This window comes from Anarhichas minor, unplaced genomic scaffold (assembly GCF_050575085.1).
Source record: "Anarhichas minor isolate MPS153535 unplaced genomic scaffold, ASM5057508v1 ptg000002l, whole genome shotgun sequence".
Taxonomy (NCBI): domain Eukaryota; kingdom Metazoa; phylum Chordata; class Actinopteri; order Perciformes; family Anarhichadidae; genus Anarhichas; species Anarhichas minor.
The window spans coordinates 7812241-7829054 of record NW_027466448.1 but is presented as its reverse complement, the minus strand read 5'-3'; the positions used below and the strand labels follow the sequence as shown (position 1 = coordinate 7829054).

At 42.2% G+C, this 16814-nt stretch overlaps 1 protein-coding gene across 1 annotated transcript; it reads left to right on the top strand.

Moving 5' to 3' along the window:
- mtrex (Mtr4 exosome RNA helicase) lies at positions 1-16186 on the top strand. The gene is made up of 27 exons (XM_076088050.1): positions 1-130; positions 496-630; positions 713-779; positions 1056-1118; positions 1380-1492; positions 1913-2087; positions 2237-2327; positions 2547-2671; positions 3143-3241; positions 3418-3535; positions 3651-3782; positions 6354-6433; positions 6844-6954; positions 7710-7811; positions 8974-9099; positions 9692-9842; positions 10176-10348; positions 10430-10498; positions 10587-10712; positions 10802-10912; positions 11017-11205; positions 12355-12518; positions 13346-13451; positions 13988-14044; positions 14138-14300; positions 15045-15149; positions 15553-16186. Exons 1-27 carry the CDS (start codon positions 30-32, stop codon positions 15603-15605), a joined length of 3105 nt encoding a protein of 1034 aa, XP_075944165.1. The 5' UTR covers positions 1-29; the 3' UTR covers positions 15606-16186.
- Positions 16187-16814: the final 628 nt, after the last annotated feature.

Genomic DNA, 16814 nt, shown 5'->3' with positions numbered 1-16814 from the left:
TTGTATTGTGGGAAGTGTGCCTAACAATCATGGCTGACGCTTTTGGAGACGGCTTGTTCAGCGTGTTTGACGATGAACAACAAACCACCGCAAGTAAAAATATCCCCGCTTCCCTGACACCAGAAATTGGGTAAAGGCTTTTTTGTTTTTGCAAAATAATGTTTCTTATTTGAAGGGTCAGAAGAGTCGATGGTACCTGAACGTAGCATCATGTCTGTGACTTAATGCTAGGTCAGTTAGCTAACGTTAACTCGTTATTAATGAAACTTAAAATAAAGCACCTGGCTGTGCTGATAAACGTATGCTGAATATTTACTTTAGTTAAATATAATGTAGCTAATGTTCAACATTGTTTTAATACTGGCACATTCAAAGCTACAAGCTAGCGTTAGCGTGACTGTTCATGTAACGTTCAGGTGCAACGCTAAGTGCGAATGTAATATTAAACCAGGACAGGCTCAGGTAACAACAGTTCTGTGTTTTTCCTTTTTCCAGGAAAGTTATCCATAATAATGGAACCGACAAGGATGCTGCTCCGTCTGCCGCGGTCAAGAGGGAGGCTGACAGTGACGGTGGAGAGGAGATGGTGTTTGGGAAGAAACCCCGACACGAGACAGGTTCTGAACTAAAGTGAGATGAGTTGGAATCTTAAAACGGTTTCTGTACAGTTATGTGCTGTTGTAACTTTAACTGATAGAAAGTATCTTTACAGTCTTGCAGAGGTTATGCCCCAAGTGAAGGTGGAGCAAGTTGAAACGGTGGAAGGATGCTCACATGAGGTAAAGAAAACAAATCCAAGCAAACTGACACATGGTTGACAAATAAAAACTAGTAACATGTCGGGTACCACACGCTGCTTAAAAACTATTTGTTATGGTGATTGTTGGGGAGAGTGCTGTCTAACGTGTCACTCCAAATGGCCTTCAGTTATCAAGATGGCCTTCAAGATATATTTTTCAATGTATTTATTATTTGTCTTAAATTTAAATTGTCGAATTTTTCCAATTTATAATGTAAAAACTGTGATTGTTAACAATTCCGTCTTTCCTCAATAGGTCGCACTGCCTGCCAGTGATGAGTACAAACCACTGAAACCGAGAGTGGGGAAAGCAGCCAAGGTATAACGCATCTTTAAATTGTGTCCTTTAGTTTGTAATGTCTTGTCTATTCTGGAAGGGGGCAAAATGAATAAGCAGACTTTTGTTGGAAACATTTTTCTAACTTTAAAACAGCAGCACATTGTTTCTAAAAGGAGAATACTTGCACATTATCACACCTTTACTTTATGAGGAGTTCATTTAGATAATATTGTGCATTGTGTACTTGCTTATTGCACCTGGATGTTTGTTTTGTTTTGACATGTCTTGCTTGTCTTGCAGGAGTACCCTTTTGTTCTTGACCCGTTCCAGCGTGAAGCCATCTTATGTCTCGACAACAACGAGTCGGTGCTTGTGTCCGCTCACACCTCTGCTGGCAAGACTGTCTGCGCTGAGTGAGTATCTTCAGGAGTTGTGTTCAATATGAATTTCTTACTGTACTGTTGAACTTTGTCTGGAGTCCAAAACATGCAGTTGCATGCACCCAAATTACAGAAAATACACCTTTAGACTTGCAGCGTAAAGTACATTATGTCAACATATAGAGTAGTCATATACTCAAAAAAGTACATAAAGATATGAAATTGTTACAGTAAGGCAAGTAAATGTAATGTGTTACTCTCACCCTTGAGTACTCTTAACGGAGTTTGTTCCTTGTCTGTTTTGGTGAGTAAGGAATGCATATTTCTTGGTAGAAAAGGCCCACATTGACAGCAGTCATAATTGTCTTTGAGGTGAAATATTGGTTGACTTATTCATCTGACTTGCTTTCAGTTGCACGGTCATGTCAGTGAATGTCTTATGTCCTCTTGTAGATACGCCATTGCACTGGCCCTCAGAGAGAAACAGAGAGTGATCTTCACCAGCCCCATCAAAGCCCTCTCCAACCAGAAGTACAGAGAGATGTACGAAGAGTTCCAGGATGTGGGACTGATGACTGGCGACGTCACCATCAACCCCACTGCCTCCTGCCTTGTCATGACCACAGAGGTAAGAGGTCTGATAAAGTGGAGTCATTATGGTATTGGTCAAATATCACCGGTGGTTTTTAGAAGACTCCTCCAGGTTTCGGTGTGCAACTGGGAGTAGAAGCATCACTGAGTGGTTGTTTTAACATGATAAACTGCCTTTTCCTCCAGATCCTGAGGAGCATGCTGTACCGAGGCTCTGAGATCATGAGGGAGGTGGCGTGGGTCGTCTTTGACGAGATCCATTACATGAGAGATGCAGGTGAGAACAGAATACAAGCTGCACAGACGCACTGTTGACTGACGTTCAGTGTGGTTTGGATCATCAGTCCTCGTATACAAACCAGTGGTACCGATTCATTCTTAGGTGTCACGCCTCAGTGATTCAAGATTATTTGCGGCAATCACTAATTTATGAATAGAAGCTCCATGGTGTAAAATTATTCTTGTAACAAATGCCTCTGCTGTCTGTGTATTTCAGAGCGCGGTGTGGTTTGGGAGGAGACCATCATTCTTCTTCCTGACAACGTGCATTACGTCTTCCTGTCAGCCACCATCCCCAACGCCCGGCAGTTTGCTGAGTGGATTACCCACCTACATAAACAGGTGGGATGTTGTACCGGCATATATTATAATTATAAGGATCACAGGAATACTTCACCCACAAAATGACTATTTGTACATCAATTACTCGCTACAGATTGCCTCAAACTATTGAAGAAAATGTTTGTTTTCATGGTGAACAGAGAACCCTAAAACAAAAGTAGCAGTTGCGTTGCGAGTAGTGCTCCTGCGATTGCATTAGACGGTAGTGGTGGATAATAAGTACAATTTTGGCCAAAATGGTTGTTTGGGAAGTATAAGAATAAGAATTCAAGGTAACATGCGGTGAGTCATTTATATACAAATGATCATTTTGTGGGTGAGGTATTCCTTTAAGGTACCTCCTCCTGTATGTAATACGAGGAGCCGCAATTATCCGTCTTCATGAAAGCATCAGGGTAACATTTCTTCGTGGTTTATTTTTTCATTTTGTTCCATAGTTAATGAAGTGTTTCTGTCTCATGTCTCCTGTAGCCATGCCATGTAATCTACACAGACTTCCGTCCCACTCCACTGCAACACTACCTCTTCCCAGCAGGAGGCGATGGACTCCACCTGGTTGTTGATGAGAATGTACGGTTGCCTACAAACTGATTTCTGAAAGAGAGTTGGCTTATTTATCCTAAACAAGTCGGACTAGAAACAGACCACGTGTTTCTTTGTGTCCTTATTTTGGATGCATTAATCAGCATCAGTCTACACACGATATACACGATAGGCTACATTACATCTGTGTTGCTTTTCTTCAGGGAGACTTCAGAGATGACAATTTCAACACAGCCATGCAGGTGCTGAGAGATGCAGGGGATTCTGGGGGCAGCGGAGGGGGCAAGTGGGACCCGAGAGGGCGGAAAGGAGGCACTAGAGGTATGTGTCGGTTTATAAGATGGAAATGTGTAAACATCTTAAATTCAATCATTTGCACCAGTATTTATTCATTCATTCATTCATTCATGTGTGCTCTCATGAATGGTTTCCTCAGGGCCGTCCAGCGTGTTCAAGATAGTAAAGATGATCATGGAGAGAAACTTCCAGCCCGTCATCATTTTCAGCTTCAGCAAGAAGGAATGTGAGGCCTACGCTCTGCAGGTGGCCAAGCTGGACTTTAACAGAGGTGTGTGTACTATACAGGTGTGCTTTTATCACAACTTCTTTGTGTTTGTAATTTGTTTCTCGACAAACCTATGCTTTGCAACAAGAGTGGTAGTTCAGCAAGTCAAGCATGATTATGTAATACTCCTGCAAGAAGTTCTTTAGTTTGAGTATTTAATAGTCCAGCGACATGATAGTAAACTCAATGTCTTTGGGTGACATCTATTATGGCAGATTAAATGAATTCCTACCTGTTTATTTGGCCAGTAGTAAGTAATCAAATGTCACCTTGATTTAATGTCCCTCTGATAAGCTCAACTAAACCACATTGTTTTTATTGTGGGCTGTATTTTCCCGTCGGATATAAAGTCACACTGTTAGCACGTTGAACAATGATTATATCTGTGGTTATATCTGAGCTGAAACCGGGCGAGCGAAACCGCTCACCAAAATGCTAAATCGTTGGCAAGTGGAGCCGAGTGAATCCTCCCCACTGAGCGAGTGCCATGAATGTGGCGTATTGTGTCTGCACAGCTGGTGCAGCTGTTTGCTCCACTGGATAAGTGAAGTTGCCTCATGAGGACAAAACTCTGCGCGGTGGGAGATCATCCAGCAGTAGATCGAGCTTGGCTCACATCCACCTGCTTCAGGCTTTTTCAGTGAAACAAAACATGCGTATGAAGTCATTCTTTGGTTCTGTTTCTCCCTCATCTTAGTTTGTTTTGCCTCCATGTTGACATTTTCATAAATTAGGTTTATTTAACTTTCTTTTTTTTTTGTCAATGCTGCCAAGTTTTGCCAACTGTTTCATGTTTTTGAGAGTTTTCTTGAACAGAATGTTTTTCTTAGAAAATGAAGCACATGATACCCAGTAAGAGCACTCGGATAATTTCATTAGACAGAAGAACATTTAACTTGATCGAGGAAAAACGTTGAAATACAATAATCGGATTGGTAAAGGAGTATAAATATTGCTTTGACATTTGAATCCACATAACGGAATGTGATGTTTTTTTTTTTATAGCTACAGAAAATAATTACTGAAGCATCAGTTTCAAAACGATGCGTGTGCGTTTCTTTCTTTACGTCTGTCATTTAGAAACTCAAGGGACCATTTCTCTTAGCAATCAGTGGAGAAGGCAGATTGTTTAACCAGCATGTTTGCAGGCAGGTTGTTGGTGTTATGGAGCTCCTTTGTTTGGGTGCGTAGGTGGGTTATAATGAGGAGAGGGAGCCATGTGGCTGGCCTCTTATTGCCAACCAGCTACTAACCATCCCCCATCCTCTTTTACCTTTTTTCAATTTAACGTTCTCTTTCGTCCTATATATTCTTCTCGGTCTGTTTTTATGAACACTAAAGACAGAGCCCCTCCCTCCAGCTTTGTGCTGTGACACACAGTTTCTGGGCAGATCTGTGTTGGAGTCAGGGGACCGGCTGGTGCCGAATCACAAACCAACTGACCCGAGTGCAGAGCTGCAGCATCAAGCAGACAAATTCGGTCGCTTCATGCTAAGACAGGTGGACACAGAGGCAGACTGTGTTGTTGGGATGCTGACAGCGGTGTTCTTTTTGGTTGAACAGCAGCATTATAGTTGTTTTTGCCACTAATAAGAAGAGCCTGAGGGTGATTAAGTCAGTCCGGTCCAGAGCCAAATACCTCAGCAGTTACTGGTCACATAGTTGCGAGTTTGCTTTAGATCGTCGTGCTCCAGAGAGGATCGTTTATCGACTCAAAGGAAGAACTCCAGCGATGACGTTTGCTGTGGCGGATAGAAGTACCCTAATGTCTTGGTGACCCTTTGGCTTTTCTTTTACAATCATCAGAACGTTGTTTCTATGTGTACATAAGAAACATCAAAATTCTGAATGCCATAGAATGTATTGTGTACAATCGCACTCCTCAGAGGTTAAACTGTTTCCTTTTCGGATATTCTTTGAGCCTCCCTTGTGTCCCAAAAAGTGAGACATCTGGCTTGTTGCTACAATGGCTCTGAAGCACGTCTTAGTGCGTTTGCTGCCTCTAGGGGAGCTTTATTAGACACTTGGCTCTTGCAACATCTATATGATTCTGTATGATTTAAAGTGGGGTTTTGGCTGTTACATGTTCTTCCTATCTGGCTGTTTTACTGGCCATAGATCTAGCTTAGGCAACGTAGCTATATATTCTTTTACATTGGCCCCAGTGTGTGTTTGTCTGTGGTATTGCTTTGTTATTAAAAATAAGTCCCATTGACACTGAAGTCATTTGGGTCATCGGACTTCGTGGAAGTCCCAAGTTTCTGAATAACACCGGCTCATAAGAGGGACGCTTTCCAAGAATGGTTTCATGAATAACAAATGACCTGTGACTAGGAGACAGAGAGAGCCACCCAGTCACAGCAAACCGTTGGTACATTCATATCCAACAGATTACAGTAATATAGTGTTAGTTAAACATGCGGCAGCATTCAACAGCTTTCCAAACATTTATTTTGAGGAGTAGTTGAGACACGCAGCTTAAGGATGTGAGAAATGGCTTTGTGCTAATATTTAGATAGTTTCATGAACAGCTACGGGGAGACATTTGTTTGACGCACCGTTTGTTTGTTCCAGAGGACGAGAAGCGTCTGGTGGAGGAAGTTTTCAACAACGCAGTGGACTGTCTTTCTGACGAAGACAAGAAACTCCCTCAGGTGAGGAGGACTGAACTCTCGCACTCCTCACAACGCGCCGGAGGTTTTTAATAACCAGCCACGTTGCTTTCACAGAAAAGACCAGAAAAAAAAGACCTCAGCGTCTCCTTCAGAATCATTTTCTGCTAAGAGAAGACAGTTAAACTGCCTTACTGTAAATGGCTGCACACATAATGTCAACACCGTGCTGTGCTGAGTCACAGTATGAAAAGCAGCCGTGTTGAAGTAACACTTGTTAGTGGGTAGACCACTACGGCAAAGCCAACCATAGCCCACACTTTTCCACTACGAAGGTTCGACATGCTCTCCCACTCTCTGTGACTTTGGCTGTGATCGTATGAACCAGCTGGTCACTAAACCTTAATACTGCAAACACTAATCTGCCTGTCAACGCTCTCGGTGTTCCTCAGGTGGAGCATGTGCTGCCGCTGTTGAAGAGGGGGATCGGAATCCATCATGGAGGCCTGCTGCCCATCCTTAAAGAGACCATAGAGATCCTTTTCTCTGAAGGCCTGATAAAGGTACAACATGCTCATCAACACACATTTAAGCAAATTACATTTATCCCTTCGCAGAGGTACTGCAATGATTTGATTTGTAAAGATGCTCAAGGAGTCTTCAACCTACATTATCACCAAATTAGGTTTAATACATCGTTATAGAATAAACTGTTCAAATGTTTATTACGTTTTAATGTTGAGAATTGATACAAAACTCTTCTCTGCTTTTGTTTGTATGTACAAGAGCAATAAAGGTTTTTGACCACTGGTTGAGCACTGTATTTGTGACCTGTGTCCTGATGCCAATTTTAGGCTCTTCCACTGATCAGCAGTCTGTGGAAGTAACACGCCAACAAGACTGCTAGCAAGCCAGCATGAATGTAAACAACGCAACATTAGAAATGCTTTAAAATTGGAGCAGGAGCTTGAAGCGTTTTGATGAGCAGCCTTTATTAGTTGTCTGGCTTGTTAGTCCTCAGTGGCTTGTACCTATGAATACAATCCCTGAAGTTCTTTTACACTTTTGAAGATTTCCCTTTTTTCTTTAAATGTGTCCACATATGTTTAAGATTACCCCATTCAGTACAGTACTATCTCTTTGGAGTTTAAATAATGTCTTTCACATTCACCATGTTTATTAGATACACGATGCCTGCTGGTAAGAGACATTGAATGCAAACAGATGTTAGTTTGTTTCCAAGAAAACTCCACAGGAGACCTTTGACAGAATATTGCGATGACATTGTCTTGATGCTGACTTTTTATTCTCCTTTCAGGCCCTGTTTGCGACAGAGACGTTCGCCATGGGCATCAACATGCCGGCTCGCACCGTGCTCTTCACCAGCGCACGCAAGTTTGACGGCAAGAATCACCGTTTTGTAAGAGCCCACACACACACACACACACACACATGCACGCTGCTATTGTCACATAATAAGTCATAAGTACATTATGTCGTGGAACTCCAATTCCAAAAAAAATAGCTGTGGTTGTGAGCACACAGAAGGAGAAAGATGAGCCCAAAAAGTGTAGTTTATGTGAGCTAGGAATCCATTAGTGGAAGAGTTCCTCTGCCTTTTGAGGCAAAGTGCGAGGCTAATCTCCTTGTTACTCTACCAATGAAATGATAAAACTCCCCATACACTGTGCTATCTCTTTAAAACAACAGCTCTGGTCTGTGTGCAGTGTGGAGTTGTCACACAGTGTGTTGCTCTGAGGCCTTTATAAGGTCCTCGAGCCCCACGGCTTGCTGCGCCACATAAACAGCCACGTATTGTTTATAAGAGGTGTGTGTGTGTGTGTGTGTGTGTGTGTGTGTGTGTGTGTGTGTGTGTGTGTGTGTGTGTGTGTGTGTGTGTGTGTGTGTGTGTGTGTGTGTGTGTGTGTGTGTGTGTGTGTGTGTGTGTGTGTGTGTGTGTGTGTGTGTGGAGCTGCCGTCACGTAGATGCACCCTTCATCTTCACTTCATACACATGGCTTTCCAGCTCACATTCACACAGAGCTGAAGAGTATGTAAGAGAGAGAGGGGAGAGATTTCTCTCCAAGAGGTTCATCAGGAACATCTGGTGCCTCCGATGGTGCCAAAGCTCCACGCAGGCACTCGCACATTTGAATTCCTGAAACACACTGTGTTTCAAATCAAGAGCTGATCCCCATGGCATCGGATCATTTCAACACAAAAATAGTTTATTATTTTGCATGTGTATTGCCCAGAGACCAGCAGATATGTGGAATTGAATCAGAATCACGTGTGACACAGAGAAAGAGTCCCCAGAGGTGGAAATCTGCTTCAGTCTCTTCCCCATGAGACAGTTCCATCATCTAGATTTAAACGCATTGTCTATTCTTCAAAATATTTGGTTATATTCTCACTCAAATATGCGTTAGTTTAGTACATTCTCTCACTGCCTCTCCTGGTTTTTTTTCTTCTCGGTAGTATTCTTTGTCGTATCAATAAATAAACATTATATTACAGAGCGAAGCGTTCACTAGCGAATGTCTTTCTTCTTATTGCCTTGTGTGTGTTTCCATGTGGTCTAGATTACATCAGGTGAGTACATCCAGATGTCCGGGCGAGCCGGTAGGAGAGGAATGGACGACAGGGGAATTGTTATTTTCATGGTGGACGAGAAGATGAGTCCAGCTGTGGGCAAACAGCTGCTCAAGGTACCGTGAATACCGTGCTTTTTACGTACACGTTGTGGGGATTTGTCTGCATCCAATTGCTAGTCATGAATAACATCTTCAGTGCTGTCCTCACATTCTTTAACCCAACACTAGTCCAACTATTCCATCACATAAAACACATAATTCACCCCGCTGCCTTGCTGAGAATTTGTGTGAATGATTAAATGGAAATTGCTAAAGTGACTCTTAAGTCTATGGATCATTGACCGTTTGCTGCTCTGTCAAACACTTAATAACACACACAGTGCCAGCGAAGCCAGAGTCACTCAGCCTCTCGTCTTTGATTTGACACGTTTATAGCTGCTATAAATATGTTGCTGCAAAGCTTTTGGAAGCGGTCGTGTTAATGTAAATCTGTTTCCCAGGGATCCTTGGAGAAAGCTGCGCTTCATATCCGTGTGTCTGGAGGGTGTGATTGCTAAATCTCGCTCAGTATTTCCTTTAAGAAAGGGACTTCAGCCAGCATTTATTTAGACCTCATACCTTCTTGGCACTTCTAGTAAAGTTTCGAACAACATTATCAAAACGTGACTGTATATATTTAATGTTTTTGGTCTGTCTGCTTGTTCAGGGCTCAGCAGACCCTTTGAACAGCGCCTTCCACCTGACCTACAACATGGTGCTGAACCTGCTGCGTGTGGAGGAGATCAACCCGGAGTACATGCTGGAGAAGTCCTTCTACCAGTTCCAACACTACAGGGCTTTGCCTGGTGTTGTGGAGAGTAAGCATATTTCCATCCATATTTAATACAGCACACTTAATGCTGGATCAGCAAGTAACCTGTAGAGGAAACAGATGAGCAACAGATGTATTTTTTATTTTAGAAATGTTACACGGTGCCGTTTGTTGACACATGCTAAAGACTAAAATAAACAGTTTTGACTGTTTTCATTCCACAACTGAGACATCTTTCATTATTAGATGTCAAGAGATCGATGTGGAGAAAACCTTAAAGAAATGTTTTTCACTGGAAGACGCTAATACCTCATTTCCTCTCCTGTAGTGGCCTGACTCTAGTTTCCACTCAAATCACGTTCCTGATTTTTCTGTGCAGAAATGAAGAAGTATGAGGAGCAGTACCACAGCATTGAGATCCCCAATGAAGAGGGCGTGGTCACTTACTTTAAAATCCGACAGCAGCTGGCCAAGCTGGGTAAAGAGATACAAGAGTTCACCCACAAACCCAAATACTGCCTGCCCTTCTTGCAGCCTGGGCGGCTTGTCAAGGTAGAGCTTCACACTCTCACAGTTTGACCACATTATTCATTTCAACACGTCATTTAATGGCTCTCCGTTTTGATCCCACAGGTAAAAAATGAAGACGCAGACTTTGGCTGGGGAGTTGTTGTTAACTTTAGCAAGAAGACGAATGTGAAGGTAGGTTGGTGTGTCTCACACACACACACACACACGTACGTGATCCCATCTACATGTGGCTGTGACTAATGTGCATTTCCTCATTTAGACCAGTACAGACTCGGAGCCGCTGTACGTGGTGGAGGTTTTGGTCCACTGTAGTAAAGACTGTGTAAAAGATGCTGCGACTGAGGCTGCTAAACCTGCTGCTCCAGGGGAGACCGGAGAGATGCAGGTGGATTCAACAAGCACACATCTGCATAGTTCATACACACATGTCTCTGTAGTCAGGGGGAGTATAACTCTCTTTTTGTTTTTGTCCAGGTGGTCCCAGTGATGCTTCATCTCCTGACTTCCATTAGCTCAGTTCGCCTTTACATCCCCAAAGACCTGAGGCCCTTTGACAACCGACAGCTCATGCTCAAGTCTATTCAGGTACAAACGGCAGCCATGTTGAAAGAAAGATAATGAAACTGGTGGAACTCAACCGAAATCATCACGTAAGTTCTCTCTTTCCCTTTAAAACATTTTGTCTGCAGGAGGTGCAGAAACGTTTCCCAGATGGTGTTCCTCTGCTGGACCCCATAGACGACATGGGCATCAAAGATCCTGCACTGAAGAAAGTTATTCAGAAAGTGGAGGCCTTTGAGCACCGCATGTACTCCCACCCCCTGCACAGCGACCCCAACCTGGAGTCTGTGTATTCCCTCTGTGAGAAGAAAGCTCTGGTGAGAAACCGTACATGTGCGTCTCTGTGTGTGGGAGCGTCAAAAGTCACCGGTAGAATAACCTGCTAAATGTCCAACTGCAATGAGCCCATTTAAATACACAGTTAACACAGTAGGGTTTGTTCCATTGAAATATTAATAACTTTAATCTTCCCCTTTTTATCTACATTGGCTACCTTTTGTTGGATTACAATCAATGACCTTCCATTGTCTTTTCCTGCCAGACGGGCCACATATACTCCTACAGAGAAACACAGGAAGAAAGCAAGGCTGTAACTCCTACAGGGCCTCGCCCTCACCTTTAGGTCACATAGCAGAAAAATAAACATATATATATATATTTATATGTCAAATAATATGCACATTATTGCATCTGTGTGCTCTGCTTTACCAAATTATCAGGTCAGAATGTTAAATTGGGTTCATATTTGGAAAGGTTAAAAAGGCAAAACACCCAGCTCGGAAAGCAAACCAGACCGTGTTTGACAACCTGCGTAAACATGTATCTCACTCTGTGGTCTTGTGTGTGTTATGCAATGATGGGGTATGTGGTGCAGTTTAAACTGGATAACTCTGTTTGATTGGCAGATTAAGAGATTAACCTGCTCCTCTACGGGCATTTCTCTGCAGCTAATCCTTCATCGTATTCCTGCAGTTGACCTCCTCGTTAGCCTTTACAGCACTCGTACCACACCTGCCTTAATTGCTTAGCAAGTCTCGACTCACTAAAACGTCCTAACGCCACACATCATGGTCGATGTAGTTGAAACACATTTGATGCCATGAAGACCAAAGCTGCAACCACCGGTTTGGAGACGTTGTGCTGTAACTCCTCTGAGTTCTTTGAGCAGTGAACTATGCCGGTGAAATCTTTCTGTGCATGTGATTGCGTCTTTGGCGCGTTGTAATCTTGAGGGGTAAAGGTTCAAAGTTGATAATGGACTTTATTGTGGACAGATAAGCGGGCAGATGAACATCTGTTGGCAGATAACTCAAATATTTCCCCTCCTTCACTCTGAAAGTTATTGTAGTGTTTCAAATGATCTCATGCACAAAACATCTGGGAGTTGTGAAATATTTTCTAGAAACCCTGAAAGAGCTCCTCCAAGTGTACATTGAGTTTAACAATACGTTGTTTGTGTGTTTTAGATTGCAGCAGACGTCCGAACGGCCAAGCGAGAGCTGAAGAAAGCTCGGACCGTCCTGCAGATGGACAAGCTGAAGTGCAGGAAGAGAGTTCTGCGACGCCTCGGCTTCGCCAGCCCGTCCGATGTCATCGAGATGAAAGGAAGGGTCGCCTGTGAAATTAGCAGGTAAGGGAAGGATGGAGCGCACACCGAGCGACCAATCTGTAGAAGTGTTGTCTGAGTCACACTGACGAGGAAAGCAGAGGTGTTTGGGTTAATCATGGTGGGCCGTTGCCCCGTCCAACAGATGAAGGTAGTCTGTGAATGTGGACGTTTCTCAGTATTAAAGCACTCGTCTGAAATAGTTGATGATGACACAGGTTTTTTTAGGGGGGGAAAAAGACAACGTACAGCCTCTGTCTGACGGCCATCTTGAATGTGAAACTGCTGCGTGGATAAGCGAATTAATGAAACATGAGGATGTGATAATAATGGAGGTTTAGGGAAGTCGAATAGATTTCATGGAGCAGAGGTTTGGGGCTTTCTTTCTGATTTTCATTCTAAAGTCTTTAGTTCATAAGCAGCTGATGACGGCACAGAAACGATATCCAGCCGTTTGGTAAAACTGGACTAAACTTAGTTTAATAATTAACGTTTAGTAATTTATAACCTTTATTTTAATAGAATATAGAAATAACCAGTTCTACAGGATCTGCAGGACAGATTTCTTGGTAAAATCGAGTGAAACCCTCGAAGATAAATTACTATTGAGGTGTCATCGCAGTAACGGTGGCTTGTCTACTTCTACCCATAGCCTCTATTTATCTATTATTGATGAGATGGATGGTAAGTCTGGATTTCTTATTTGGTGAAATGTTGTATGTATCCAGGGCTGAAACATGAAGAACATCTGTCTTTACCTTCTCCAACCGCCCACATTTAAGTGTTTTTAACAGAACAAAGGAAGAGATGGAAGTATAAAGTAATAACATCTCATCCAATAATTCTTCCAGTGCTGACGAGCTCCTGCTGACGGAGATGGTGTTCAACGGTCTCTTTAACGATCTGACGGTGGAACAAGCCACCGCCCTGCTGTCGTGCTTTGTCTTCCAGGAGAATGTACGAACAAACACACACAAACCCACAAACCCTCTAGTTCTCCATACAGACGTAGAGCCTTTTTCTGGAACACTGAGATAAACGGCTGATTCCCATTCCCACACACTCGAGCTCCAGTCGCATTGTTGGCCTCTCTGCAACCGAAACAGAAACCTGAGGTTGATGTGCGTTTGTCTTTCCTAATGAAGCCCGTTCTCTCAATGAGGCAACCCAGCGTCAGACGGTTTAATGAAGCTTTTCTTTGGCTCGTCATCAGCTGTTAATGTAGACCAGCTGACAGCTGAAGCTGACTAACACTTCGTGAATTGTTTTATTTCCAAAGAAAAGTAGGATCAAATGTTTGAAGCGTCATTTCTCAATTCTGCTCATTTTGATGTTGAATGCTAAAACAAACAAACATCTGACTCGGCAAATAAATTGGTTTCTTCTCCAGTGAGCCTTTATTCAGTTCAAAGAACATACATTTCACATAAAACAAATGTTTGGAGTTTGCTATCACATGTTCACAACGTTAATGATGTCATTTTGCCCTCCAGGCCAGTGAGATGCCAAAACTGACCGAACAACTAGCAGCTCCCTTGAGACAGATGCAGGTGAGACGACCTAAAGATGATCTGAATCAATTTGTTTGTAATCGATACGCGTTTGGATTTGGTGGAATCGTGAACGCTGTTGTTTGTGTTCAGGAGTGTGCGAAGCGCATAGCCAAAGTTTCTGCAGACGCCAAGCTGGAGGTGGACGAGGAGACTTATCTGAACCAGTTCAAGCCTCACCTCATGGATGTGGTGTTCGCCTGGGCTAACGGCGCCACGTTTGCTCAAATCTGCAAGATGACCGACGTCTTTGAAGGTGTGCCAGTCATATTAATATCCAACGATGATGACAGGAAGTTAAAACACACTTTCCTGTTTTACAATTCCAATTTTTGACATTCTTGCGCTTACCTCGACCATTTCAATTTAGTTGTACTTTATTATTTACGACATTAATTTGACAGATATAGTTATTTCCGGACTTTGATTTTTTTTTTTTTACAATAAACAAGTTCAAACTAGCTCCACCTCAACCGGCTAGAGCAGTAAAATAACAATCTAATGATGTCAGTGATGAAGTACATCAGTCACAGGGTCCACTTTTCTGCAAAGCGCGTACTGTCACTTTAAATACTTTGAGTATATTTACTTCTTCTTCCACCGCCGAGGTACAACGTGGCTTTACCAATCCATTCTGCCTCTGATTTCTTCACCATCACATGTGCAGCTGGCTGTCAGAGGCTCACTAATTGATTGATTATGTGATGTTTGATTTGAACACAGTCCCAAGTCCGTCAGTCTCCTAGTTTCTGTCTCTGACTGCCAACACTGACCTCAGCTGTGAAACATTACATGTCATCGTATTGAGGTAGTAACGTTTAATTGAGAAACTCTGGTGTGTGTGTGTGCGCAACTACGGATCTGCAAGGAGTGAAACTACATTCCTCCAAGATATCCTTCTTCTGCTCTTGAACGTTCTGTATGAATTATTGCTAGATTGAACTATGAAATAATAACATTAGTCCCACACACTGAACACTGTGTGTATTTGTATCTGTAGGGAGTATCATCCGTTGCATGCGCCGCCTGGAAGAAGTCCTGAGACAAATGTGCTCTGCAGCCAAAGCCATCGGCAACACTGAGCTGGAGAACAAGTTTGCTGAAGGTGAGAAACATCAAGTTCATCCCCAGAAAGTCAATTGCCGATTCTTAAAGCCACTTTTTAACATTGGCTGGTTTTCTTATTCTTCTATGTGCTTAATATCTTTGGGTTGTTTGTTAGACAAACCAAGACATAAGACCTCTGCACACCTGGGATGTTGTGTTTTTACCTTTTATTTATGAATTCATTATGAAAATAATCATTAGACCAACATGCCCTAATTGCTCCAGACCCTTTTAAGTAAGTTTGAGACATGATTCAGCCATTTGATGATGCATACATCGTCATCCTTATGGCTGTAAAGAGGAAATTCTTCTGGACTAACGAGGTTAAACACTCCTGAAACAAATGTTATAAATTATGTAATAAATGATGCATTAAACTCTTAATTTCCGTGTCTCTGCAGGAATAACGAAGATCAAGAGAGACATCGTATTTGCTGCCAGTCTCTACCTTTAATGACCTTTCAGCTTTTCAACACACGACGGGCAGCGCTGGAGGATGAATGCTGTGTTTAGTTCTGATTAACTCCTGATGGATCTCCTGAACCTCGATTCTTTTTGTTTTAGTCTCACATTTTTCCCACTGAGATTAAATGTTTAATGGGCTTTTAATTTATGTCCTTCAGTTCACTTTTTTGACCGGTTTCTTTTTTTTCTTAACTTTGTAATGTCCTGTTCAGTTGTTATCCACGGTGATAATTCCATTAAATATATAAATGACATTGAACAGAAGTGTTTTTCCTTTAGGTCAATGCTTCTGTATAGACAATACACTGAACATTCATTCTTATTTTTCACTTACATCAGCAAATTGGTTCATAATCTGACATTATTTTGATGTACGTGATTGAGAAAGTAAACGAGTCATGCTTTAATTTTATGACGCCACATGACATAATACAATCACTTAATTTCTGTTGATTTGAAGTAAAATGGCTTTATTTTTTTTTCTTATTTTAGACATTTGTACATATTTCACTTTTTACAATAACCTCAGTATGGTGTTGTTTTTTTGAATACAGATTATAAAAAAACCTACATTGTCTGTTCACTTGATTCTACTCGTTCTTGATACACAGGTAGCTGTGTTAGCAGCAGTCCAGCAAAGGCAACACAGGACTAAAACTGACTCTTCAACTCTCTAACCAAACATGATACAAGTCATGCTTCCTTCTTGACTATATTAGATTAGGAGGGTGGAGAGTAAGGCAGCAGTGGCCTGGAGTCAGCAGCTCCAGATGTGAAGCAGTGTTGCCCTCTGGTCTAGGATCAGCTTTAGTCTCCAGCACGTTCTAGCCTTGAGAGGCAAACATTCCTCTAATTAGCTCCTTAATTTACGCTGGACCTGAGGCAGCAGACAGTGTCTCTGGGTGCTGGAGACGACCTAGAAACTGATCCTACATCAGATCCTTGAGGAGATTGACTCCAGGTCAGGGAAAGCACAAAGCAATTCAAATGTTCCCAACCCTCCAAAAAATATAATAAAATCATTCATGGGCGATCAGTAACTTAAGACTAGTCACATATGTTCAACACTTTCTTGTAGAGTCAGAGGAAAAGATTGATACCACTAATGTTTATATGATAAATATGAAGTTACATTTAGGAGATAGTTAGCTTAGCATAAAGTCTGGAAACAGCTAACCTAAATCATAAGTGTCATAGA

Excerpts from the sequence above, each read along its gene's own strand:
- mtrex (XM_076088050.1), top strand. The coding sequence starts at position 30 with ATGGCTGACGCTTTTGGAGACGGCTTGTTCAGCGTGTTTGACGATGAA. Across the intron at positions 3,242-3,417 it reads ACCTGGTTGTTGATGAGAAT|GGAGACTTCAGAGATGACAA; the intron begins GTACGGTTGCCT and ends GCTTTTCTTCAG. Across the intron at positions 12,519-13,345 it reads GTCGCCTGTGAAATTAGCAG|TGCTGACGAGCTCCTGCTGA; the intron begins GTAAGGGAAGGA and ends TAATTCTTCCAG.